General features: G+C 39.7%; 1 protein-coding gene across 1 annotated transcript in view; it reads left to right on the forward strand.

Annotated features, from left to right (window-relative positions):
- WWC3 (WWC family member 3) overlaps positions 1 to 12518 on the forward strand; it is a 638290-nt gene that overhangs the window by 394062 nt on the left and 231710 nt on the right. Inside the window, exon 8 of the mRNA XM_086934786.1 lies at positions 2485 to 2555. Coding sequence (XP_086790912.1) covers positions 2485 to 2555 — 71 coding nt within the window. The remainder of the gene's footprint in view (positions 1 to 2484; positions 2556 to 12518) is intronic.

The following is a 12518-nucleotide window of genomic DNA, read 5'->3' on the forward strand; positions in this document are numbered from 1 at the left end:
TACCCACTTTAGGCATTTTCAGGATGGCCTAAGTCTTTGGCCATACTAAACTTAGTCTCTTATGACTAAGAGTGTGGGTGGGTGGGGAGTTTACTGTGATAATCCAAGTGTCTCCCCACATCTAACTTTAAAATACAGTATTGGCAGCCACTGTACCTATAATAACACCAGAGACAGAAGTCTGATAGAACAAAAGCAGGGTTTTCTACCAACCACATAGTGGACACACACATTGTTTTGACATCCTGTTTCTGCCATTCAAGTGTGCCCAAGTGTTATATTCAGGACCATTGTAATTATGCCACAGTGGGAGGCTAAATATGTGGCAGGGTTGAGTAAATTATTTGGTAAGAGAAGCCAAATTATGCAGTGTAATGCGGCACATTGTATGATGTTATTACATAATTATTTTGTCATTTTTACACTTAACACTATCTGGGCATTGATTGCACCTCACGTGTTCCGGTTTAACACTGGAATATAACAATAAGTAACAGAAAGGTGACCAGTCAAACTTTGCAAAGGGCCTTCCTCATAGCAGCAACATGTGTCACTGTGCCTTTAGTAACTTGAGAAGTGTTTGAGCTTGAAACATTTTTATTTGTACAAATCCGCAGATAATGCAGCAGATGGTGGATTATGTGTCAAACGCAGCAAATTTATAAATATTATAATTATAATCATGTGAACATTGACACCACAGTACAATCACATAATTCTAGTGGCCCTGGTTACATGTAACCTCAGCAAACTTGTCAAGCAGGATTTTACATTATAATGGCAAAAAGGATGCTTACAGACCCCACCTTTCAGTTTCTGGGGGGTTCAGAGAGTAATTCTTGCCCATTCAGGTCTGTCTTTTGCTCCTGGCAAGGCATTTCACACCTTTTTGCATACCTATTCAAATGCTAATCAGTGACTGGGAGAAGTGGGAGAGCAATTGTAAATGTAGGCTTGCGGAACTTAAGGCAGAGTAAAGGTGACTTTCTAAAAGTGACGTTCCTTTAATATTAATTAGAAATCCAACTTAACCATTGAAATACATTTATAATTACTATTCAAAATAGTGGTTTAATTATTTTTGTGGCTAGTTCCAATATTGCAATACAGTATTGGGATTTTTAATATGTACTCCTGGTTTTCTGGTTTGTCATATCAAGAGTTTATTTTCACAGTTTGAATTGAAGTTTTTTCACTGCTACTTTCAGGCTACTGGTAGGCCTGAAGGCATGTTTTACACTGTCACTGTAGTGGATTTATCAATAGGTACTGCAGACCACTAGTGACATTTAACTGCAAGCCCTAAATACACTTTCTACCATATACTAAGGACATTGAGTTAAGTTACTTATGCCAATTAAGTATACGCCAAGCTAATCATGTTGAAAGAAGGAGCACAATCACTTTACCCCTAGTTAGCAGATGTAAAATGCACAGAGTTCCAAAGCTGGTACAATACAGGGTCCAGAACAACGTAAAATATTTGTGGTGACCATACAGAAGAAGGGAATTTCCTACAGTTATATTCAGCAAATATGTCTTGCTTATTGCAGTCACCACTTTCCTTGTTTGTGTCAAGTACATGAATGCTTAGAATTTATAGAATGTGTGGCTTGAGCTATACACAGTTCATATTTTGCTGTCCAAAATCGAGCACCTCTGTTATCATGGTGACACTTCTTAGAATAGAATTTTAAATTTTGCAACTGGTTTGCACCCACCTTTTAAAAGTGAGCTTAAAATTGTGCAACTTGGCCGATTCAAAGGCTTCACCCATTAAACAATTGTATCCGTTACAAAAAGGAGCACAATTTTAGTGTCAGGTTAGATAAAAAGACATTCTGTACAGGGCTGAAATGTCTTTACCAACTCCATGTGTAGGTCACATTGATTATAAATTTGCGGTTGTAGATCCTTCCTACTACCAGTCCAGAAAATCCTAGTGCCAGAGCTTAAACTTGACCACATGCAGTAGAAGGAGCTAATCTGTTGTTGGAACCCATTTTCAGATTACCTACCAAAGAGGATTGTAGATTCTTTATATGACCACATTTTCATACTCCATGCGCGAGTCCATTGTGGTCGAAGGAGCGCAGTAATTTAGGACAGCTTGAAACCTTTACTTTTTTCTTCAAACGTCTCAAGGATAGTATGTGGTATGGGTAGATACATTTATCCTTTGCTCGATGTGTGGTTCAGAGGGTCCACAGCGTAACACCCGTACATAGATATGTGCTTTATATGTTACTGTCATTTCTTTGCAGGTTGTGGCTCTTTAGGAGAGTGACGTGAAGATTATCTTCAAGCTAATGTAAAAAGATCGAATTAGGAAATTGGCACAATGCTTTAATCCATTACTTGTTGTGAACATTTTCTTTGCAAGAATAGAGGGACACTCTCAGATCCCTGTAAAGCCTCTTTCTTGCTTCTAGCAGGTTTTTCAATGATTGTTACTGATAGTATTTTTTCTTTCTGTCCAATTAGTTTGGGTTGGATGACAGAACATTGCTGAACAAAGAAAGACTAAGCTGGCAGTATGAAGAGGCAAAAAAGAGGTAATTGGGTGAAGATTGATTTGTGTTCTCCTTCCCAAACGTTGGGCTGCCAACTTGAAGAAGCACCCTGAACGTAGAATATGGTGGTTAAACGTCACTTTATTTATATGAATTTTTCAGACATTTGGGATATGTTCATTATTTTTGTACATGATATCGTAGTATGGTAATTGAAACTCCTGACCCGTTTTACCTCTCCTTTTAGTAAGAACTACACATTAACCCCCAATGGTATAACTGACATTTATACTGTTTGGTATTAACATTTGACACACAAACGTTGGCTATCTTTTAGTACGTGTTTAGTGTACAATTGTCATTTTTATTGTTTTTCTTACATTTGTGAAATCACTTGGAGCTTTAAATGTGATCCAAGCATGGACCACCAAGCAAGAGGTTGTAGACTACCCAGAGTAGATGCTGTAGATATCTCAAGTAATTCATACACAATATTGTCCTGACCCATATATCAGCAATTCTGGGATGTGGTACTACACACACTCTGCAAGAGTACAAACCAGAAACTTAGCAATGACCCCAGACTCACCCTACTAGACATAACCTCTAGCTTAGATACTAAAAGATATGCACTGGATTTAATTACTGTGTGTCTGAGTGTACAGAAAAGGAACGCAGCCAGGGTCGGGCAAAACTGTGACTCTCCCGATCTTGAGTCTTGGGTCTGAGAAATGGACCACAATATGAGAAATGTCAATGCATAAAGCCTAGGATAGCTTTACAATCACTCTGTCTGGGGTAACTGGATGGCATATGGAGGCATAGTCCAGGAATTAAATGTAACATTAAATGGTGCTAATAAACAAACATGTGTGGAGGGTCAAGGGGAATATTTTACGACCTGTCTGCTCGCTCCCCTACTGTCAAGATGCAAAACACACAACAGAGCAGACCAGGTCTAGGAATGGTGTGTAACTATACTAGTGGCTGTGAAACAGTTAGATGCATGTGTGAGCGAATGCTATTGAATCACAAAGGCTAGATTAACTCCCATCAGCACCCAACATTAAATGGTGCGACATATATGAATAGTGTAATTATTAATGGAGCGATAAACTAGGACCATGGACTTTGTGCAGTCAATAATGCTATTTTGTTATGCGAGGTCTCGTGTTATGATAATGACTGAAACCTCTAGAACTTTTCTATTCATTCTATGTAGGAACTATGTGATGCATCTTCATTGAAAATGTAATAAAGTGGCTTTATAATAAAAAAAGAATGGTCCACCACTTGATCCTCATTTGGCAAATTTGCACTTGTGTTGAACCCTGGCATGGGACAGTGAGGGTTTCTGCCACACTGCATGCCGTTTCCTCACAGTGCCATGCTGTCCCTTCTGGGGATGTCCCACAGCATTCCTGCAAGTCTGTGCCAGTCAAAGACGACTACAGAGCACTTCTGTTTACCTGTTGGGCCACCCTGTGACATATCCTTTGCGTTGAGGTTTGTGTGCCCTTCTGATCGTCAGTTACAGTGTCCTAAATTATTGGCATCTTCCGAGATCAGCATTGATATTCACAAAGACAGAATGGTAGTGTTGTATATATGACGAAATCCAAATAAATGTACCAGTAAGATGATTTATTGTCGCAACACTGTCAGTCTGTGCATCTACTACCCAAATGCCACACACAAAAGTATGTATGTATTTACGCTACGCACAAATTCTCGATGTTAATCAAACCAAGAAAGAGTCGGCCCTCCAGGAATTTCTTCACAAATGATTTATTCCACTGGCTGACACGCTTCGAAGTCAAAGCCATCAGATGTATGGGCATTTAGTATATAAAAAGTAATTCCTTTTGAATACACAAGAGAATGACTATTATCTAAACAACCCTACTACTTGAACAAGCATGCCTAAGCAGTGTATGTGACCTCAGTCTTCCTAGATGCCATGGAACAGATATTGGAAATATTACTGCAATAACAAAGTAATCCCTTATGTACTCTTAATGCTAGTTTCGGCCTTGTTGCTTCCTGGGGGGAATGCCAAATGTCTGTCACCTTATAAGTTGCTCTTATTCACCTATGATATCTTTACACCTACAGAAGTCTCAGTATTTAGAGAATCCAAAGGGGTTAAGAGGATTGCCCAATTTTCATTCTTTATTAGAACATTAGAATGTCGAGCACTCCATTGAAGGCAGTGTTAGTGGCAGCGGATGAGTAATGACTGGTACTTGCCTTCAGCTTCAACATTTCATTATTTATTTATTGATTTATTTTTGTGAACCTTTATTTGTAGTACATGTTATTACAGGTTCATTATTTATTTTTGTCCATGTTTTATTTATTACATTCCACCCTTTGTGGGTTTGATGTTCTAATTGAATTATAGCCATTCTACCACGGTCAACTGCTGAGGGCCCGCTAAAGTGACTAAGTCTCACAAATGGAAATGACTTAAGAATAAGGTGTTTTCTGTATGTGATTCATCACTGCAATTTTTCGGAATGCTAAGTGCATTTCCTTGTCCAAAGAACTACATGCAAATGTAAGCCTAACCTTCAGCACCTAGGTACTCTAAAGGGTCTACAGACAATAAACGATCCCTCTGCAGACAGGAAAGAAAATAGATGAAAAACAGAACTCCCAAAGACCTCCTAATACTGACCTCCATCTGCTGAATATGCACACATCAGCCAAAGCAAAGGACTATAACCACAACATCCGTGAAGTCAACAGCAGAACGTTGTTCAAGACAATCTATACACAGCATTGAATGTCTCATCCAGGGCCTCTAATGTGATCATATCACCCACTTCTTGATTGAACTCCAGTGGCACCCCTCTTTCAGGCTCTCACATTCTTCAAACCAGCTGAATAATTAAGAAATCTGTCACGACCAGCACCCCGCTTATCTTGCAGGCAAGCTCACCATCTCTGGATCTCTGGTGAATCTCAGCCTACCTACATCCAAGACCGCTTTGGACTGCAAAGTAAGAGAACCAAAAAAGAAAGCAGGCCTTTTAAGTCCATGTCCTTCTCATCCTGAACCAACATCCCCATATCCATCAGGACCACCCTAACGCTGCTCCAGTTTAGGAATGATTTGAGGAGTCGCCTCTTTAAAGAAAACGAAATCACAAAGCATTAGCGGTCCACGACCATCTCCTCTTGCTCATTAAATGTATGCTAGTCTTCAACCATATACAGCACTGTGCTGACTTTTAGCTAGGTTTGCGCTCTAGCCTTACATACATACTACAGATAAACCAGTCTTTAATTTATTTTCCTGTATTGTCCAGCTGAGAACACCCATCCTTCACTCACTCAGGAAGGTTCTGCCCCTTTTACCCTCCCATGCTCGTGCCCAGGTGGTTAGATGTACCATCCTGAGCAGGTTACACTACTGTAATGCCCTCCTGCTCGGGTCCCCCAAGTATCTACTGGACAGACTCCAAAGGGTCCAAACAGCAGCGGCTAAATTGGCGTTGGGGCTGCCTAGGAGATCTCATGGACATGGACCATTTGCCTTGGCAAAACTACATTGACTTCCTCTTAGACAGAGGATCCAATTTAAAGCCCTCTGCATAGTGTTCAGGGCTCTTCACGGATGTGGTCCAGCTCCCCTTAGGTCCAAGTTTGTCTGGTACACTCCTTCCAGACACCTTCGCTCATCGGAAGCTAAACTGGTAGTCGTTCCCAGATTTAGGAAGGTTAGAACTGGTGGTAGATCCTTTCAGGTGGTTGCCGCCAGACTCTGGAACACTCTCCCCATCGAGATTAGGGCTATGAATGAACTTATGCAGTTTAGGAAGAGGGTAAAAACCTGGCTCTTCCCTGGCTAGCCTTTCTCCCCGGATCTACTCTGATGCCTCTGATTCTATCTGGTTTGGAATTCTGTTAGCGCCAGGATGCCTGCAATGGTGACAGTCGCGCTTTACAAATTCTTAAAATAAATAAATCATGGAATGTACTTTGTTTTGGAATGCTTTCTGGCCTTTAGGAAGGCCAACCATTTTCAGGGAGCTTCAAAGTTAATTGTTTGAGCCCCGCTAGTTAAGTCTGCATTCTTTATATCTCTCACCTTGATTTAATTTGAGCTTACTGTCATGTAAGAAGAGACCTGCCACCATGATGGTTGCATTGCTCCTTACCCTATTGGCGAAATGATGAATGCAGTAACGGTGAGGCCCTGTGCCTCTGTGTGTGATGGTGCATTGCAGTTTAAAGTACTCTATGGCTGGCCTTTTCAGTCTCGGATAATGTTTCACTAGATTGGCCCATTTACGTTTATTGTACTTTATGTAATGTAAAATATATTTTTTCAAGTCTTAGCCAGAATGGTTTGCTGTTGTCTGCCTAAATTGTTAGCTTCAGATAGATATCCTAATGTGCTTGAGTGCTGTGTGTGAAAGCAGTTAGGTTACTTAAACTGACATTATATTTTTTTTAATGGGGTTGGTAACACAGGGCAGGACACAGTGTACTGTGAATTTACTCATTTAGCGCAATTACACACATCTCAGGTTTGTGCGGCCTTCATGTTTGGAGTTGGCGAGGATTTGTGACTGATGAGTTGCCCGAGGCATTTCATTTAGTACCTTGTGACTAGTGCCCTTTTATGAAATCAACTTGTGATTTCCTGGTAAAATACTGCAACAAATGTTACTTTGTCTGTGAAACACATAAAAACACAAGCATTGAAATCAACCCATAGATATGACATGCACTTGAGTCTTACCTAAAAACCATACAAAAAAAACCTTTCTACAATGAAAAAATAAAACTGATTTGTTTGATACTTCTTGTCATTGTGAGTGTTTGTTTCCTGCCTCGGTACCAGCGGTATTGGCTGGTGAAGGGACGTCTGAGGAGAGTGGGTCCCCAGTGTTGTCATCTTAGGACTGATGTTTGCAATCATTTTTCTTTAAAGTGGTTGGAAGCCCTGAGTTTTTTCCCTTACTCTCTTAAATTCCAAAATTCCTTCCAGATGCTAGAATAATTCAAACCTAAGCCCCTGGTTCCTCTTCAGGGAGAGACCTTTCCTGGCAGTATGCAATGTTGTTTTCTTGAAGCTAAAAATTATTCTAGTTGTGATTGAAAGCAACAGAAAGGGTGTGTGTTACATATCCGTTGGGCAGACCATGTTTATGCTTACATAAGATTTTTAGCATTCTTTTAATGACCTGCAAGGTATTTTTTGTGTGCTCTTGGCATAATATTTAATGATATTTGACAGCCCTACACATACACTTAATTTGTATCACACTGTTTTATGATGTATGTCCAATAGTTGCAGTACTCTGTCATTTTCTGTTTTTCTTTGATAATTGCTGTAGATAGGATAAGCCGCCCTGTTGCTGAAGGACTGTAGCTTTGCTGTAAATTCTACAGGGGAGGATGGTATAGCAATGAGTAGAAATAGATATGTATGTAATTGTTTACAAATTGGCATCGGAAGGTCCCCAACATTTTAGAAGTCTCCCTTTAAGTGTCGGTATCTGTAATTCCTTGAAACTAATACCACAATGCAATTTATATTTGCCACAATTATCTGGAATTCATGGATTGGAAGATTAAAACTTTTCCTGGGGGGACATTTTTGCTGGGGCTGCTAAGGAGGAAGAATGCTATAAAACAGTGTATGAACGTGCCTAGAAAATGTATACTCCTAACCGTGAAAGACACTCGATAGAAGGAAGAGCTGTCCTAATTTAGAAAATTGCAGTGGAAACGTAATCTGATTTACACACGAGCTGTTTTAGAGTAGAACAGTAAACTTATATGATTAAACATCAGAAGTAGAGCTTTACATCTAAGGTGATGTCTCAAAAATGTAATTTTGCTCTGGAGGACTTTACCTTTCAATGCAAAACATTTAAAGAATGTCTCCTGGCATCACGAGTGTGTCAGGAACAAAAAACTCAGTGAGCCATTTTAGTTTGCTAAGGATTTAAATTGTTTGTTTTGTACTTTTACGATTCTGTAACTCATTGGTTCTGCTACTGTTTAACAGCGCCTACCGTAACACAAACTAGAATAAAATATCATTCTCCGTGCCTGGAAGTTACTCACCTTCGAACAAAATTTGATGAGTTACTAAAGAAAAATCTAAGTTGATGCTTTATCTTCTGTGGAGTGAAGAGGAAGTACAGCCTAGAGAACCTGGACATAATCCATCAGTTTCGACACTTAATCACAAGTCTCCCTGGACAAAGTCATTTTTTCTCTAAGTCTTAGCTTTCGCCTCTGAAAAAAACTGAAGTCCTTTAAAAAAAAAATAATAATAATAGATGAATGTTCAAAAAAATGCTAGTAAGAAGCAAATTGCATTCATGCTCGTCATGTCTGCTAATATACATCATTGACAGAACAGTATTAAATAGACAAAGACACAAGGCATGGAACACTAAATCCGTCTGCTCTTAAAAAGTTCTGAAAGAGAAAGAAACCCACAAGGATCGTTGCAAACTCTGTAAATCAGTGTAACTTTTCCATTGATTAAAGGGAAAACGCAGAAGGCGCACAACTCTTCCCTTGAACACTGTAGTTTATATTGGGCACAGAAGCAAGTATTCCAATATTTTTACTTTTGGAAAAAATCAAACATTCATAATCTCCATTTTTATATATTGTGTAACTTTTGGACAGACATTTTACAAAAGAAAACGAGTGACATAACATTAATGATAAGAAGGTGAACAATAAGTAAAAAAAGATCTCTTGTGGATTGGGTTAAATATGACAATTAGCTGGATAATCTTCGTTACTAATATTTATTAATAAAATACATAGGACCTTATGACTACGTTGGCAATGCGGGCACAGACGGTCCGATTGCCTTATTATGACTGGGGCGGTCGGACCGCATTGCCACCACCGCAACTGGTGGTGTTGCGCCTTTGAGGCTGCCCTATGCTTGTGCCAAGCATATTACGAGTTTCCTCTGCCACGGTTTTCATGGAGGTCAGCTCGCCATGAAAAGTGTGGCAGAGAGGAGACATAGGGAGCTATACAGGGCACCCTGTTGCCTCTGTGCCAGGGAATGTTTCCTGGGGAGCACATGGGTTGTAAAATGTACGTGAACACCCTATTATGGGCCATCGGAGAGAAGTCTTTAGTTGCAGACAAATTGTCATTTCTGTTTTAAACTACTTGTGGGAGCGGCTTGCATTAAATGTGTATTGGAGAATATACAGTGGAGAAAAATAATGGGTGAAAGGACTGGAACCTGGAAGTGGCATATGGTGGTTCGTCTTTGGAGTGATTAGGAGTGATTAGGAGTATGATTGGAATGCCTTCGATTTTTAGGTTGGAATGTGGTGGGATAGAATGTGAGAGAAGGGAGCAGAGGGTCCACGTATTTATTGCATAGAATAAACGTATCAGTAGTTGGTAAATAGCGTTTATTTTTTGCAGCTAGCCTGCCAGCCAACATTTCTCAGGTCATGGGAAATTGATGAAAGATTTACTTTAGAGCCGCATGGCCCTGCAGAACACTAGAGTCCTACTAGTATGAAATTTCAGTATGTGCCAGTTGGTAAACTTGTGTGCCACCAATCTGTCCATGCTACACACAGAAAAACCCAATCACATCTTGTGAACAGTCGCCAACATAATCCTTCTCTTGTTCCTCATCGATCCTTGAAAAATCCAGTCACTATCCATAGCCATTAAAACCAAGGGTGGAAACTCATACAAACAGTATTTGAAATCTCACATTTCTTCTGTAGCATTTTATGTATTTTGTAGATTAATTCAAATCATTGACCGTGTCAATTAAAATTACGTGATTGGACCTCCGTTACAGTAGAAAATGGGATATATTATTTGTAGTTGTGCAGCTGATAATGAATTGATGGGAAAAAAGAAAAGTAATTACCCTCTGCAAACATGAGTAAAAGCAACATTCCATTAATAGAATTTCCCCGGTCTTGTATCACCTTAAAACCAGCTGAATAAATAATCTTGAAGAAAAATGGCTGTATATTAGGGCATGTAGTAGATTTTCTTACCACCTATTTTAATGAGGACAAAATGGCTTTCCATTTTTGTTTAAAATCCTCGTTAGAAAGCCATGTAATCGGCATATGAGCACATCCCAAAATAAATAAGTCCATCTCAACAAACATTGTGGTTCTTGGCAGATTCCCAGAGTGACCAGAGTTAACTTCATGAGCATCAACTTTTTACAAAATCCTTTTAGGCAAGATGATGCACCGATATTATTTTTGAAAAGAATCACTTTATTGAACAAAGGTTTGGAACATCTAACATCTATTGAAGGGAGGGGTGAAGGGCCTAGAGGTTCACAAGTATGCCCATTTAAAATGTAATCATCATTAACCCAGCTGCTTAATCAATGGACATCTAATAGCTTTTCCTAGGTACTGGATTATCCAAACAATCTTTCTTTGATGATGCCTTCCTGTCTCACCAAGGCTGGTAAGGTTCTTGATACTATTGCGCCCCTTTTGGAGAGGTCACCAAAGAACTACCTCTCTGGCTGCTCTGCTGGTTTAATATTGAGATTACTCTTTCTCTGAGCAACCTAGTAGCACAAATTAGCAAAGATCATTGGGTAGGATATATTAATGATTTATATAAAAGCTACTCCTATCAAGAGATAACTGACCCTAGTGTAAAGTCAGAACTGCTGCTATTAAGATCACAGGGTGTAGGGATTTTCGCAGAATTAATTGGCAATATGAAATCTATTGGTGCAAGTGGTCAGTACTGTCTGCTAGCTACCATTTTTTAAGCGGACCCTCTTTGGTGGATGAGGGTACTTAGCCCTTTTTTTTTTTAAAGTGGATGTTATCTACTAGTATCATACAAGATACATGGTGAGGTACCATTATAAAGCTTTTTCACAAGAAGGGTAGTCTGTCGTAACTAGCTAACTCCAGGAGGATTTCTTTACTTGATGCTACCTCAAAATCAATGCAAAATAACTTTTAATCACTTTTAAGGATTGGGCCTTTACATAAAAATCATCCCCAAAGAACAGGGCGGCATCAGAGAGCTCTATTCGACAGTGGATCACTGTTTGGCCCTTTAAACTGAGGCAAGAAAGGCGATCCTGTCAGTTGGCAAATTATGCTGCTGCTTTGTGGATTTCTGGGCCGCATTTGATCTGATTCCATACAGTGGAATAAACTAAATACATTCAAAATCCCAATTGACTTGTTATTTATAATGAACAATTTCCTTGTAATCATGTCTGAAAGTTTCAATTCTATTAAGGACGCGAAAGCAAGGATTATGCTCAAAACTTTCTTTATTCCTTTCCGGCAGCTTCAACTTTAATCAACAACAAAATAACAGTCCCATAAAGCATGTAGTAAAGGTAATAGGCAGTCCTCTTGGTCCACAAGGGCGTATGCTTCCTGCGTGACTTCCTCTTTCTCGACTGCGACCATTTTATCCTTGAGTCCTGTTAGTCTGTCTTGGAACCCTCTGAGCCTGGAAGAAGAAGAAAAAAACCAATGACTCCTACTTCAGGGAAACCCCTGGACATTATGCAATCGTATCACATTATGAGCAATAATAGAAACATACATTATACATCTGCTCCCCCTACCCCCACGGTTCACAAACTAAAGAACTAGATAATAGACAAAAAGCACTTACGACCGTGTACCACCTTTGGGTTCATATACTCTATCTGTTCTGGGTTGGGGCCAGGTCTCTCGTAGCCTCGGGCGGGAATAATCCTCGCCCCGCGTCCTTAATAGAATTGAAAATTTTCGTCATGATTACTAGGAAATTTTTCATTCTATGTCAGGACCTGAGGCGAGGATTATGCCCTTTCAAAGCTTATCCCCCACCAACGAAGCCATGTCTGCGACTGGCTTAACATAGAATCTATTGAACATAGAGTCTGATGATCAGTCTGCAGCGTTTATAATAACCTCTAACCTGGCACCCAGGGAGAAAGCCTTTGAAGCCATAGCTCCCCTCACTGAATGGGCGCCAAACTGCGATACATTT

This window comes from Lissotriton vulgaris, chromosome 8 (assembly GCF_964263255.1).
Source record: "Lissotriton vulgaris chromosome 8, aLisVul1.2, whole genome shotgun sequence".
NCBI classification, from domain to species: Eukaryota; Metazoa; Chordata; class Amphibia; order Caudata; family Salamandridae; genus Lissotriton; species Lissotriton vulgaris.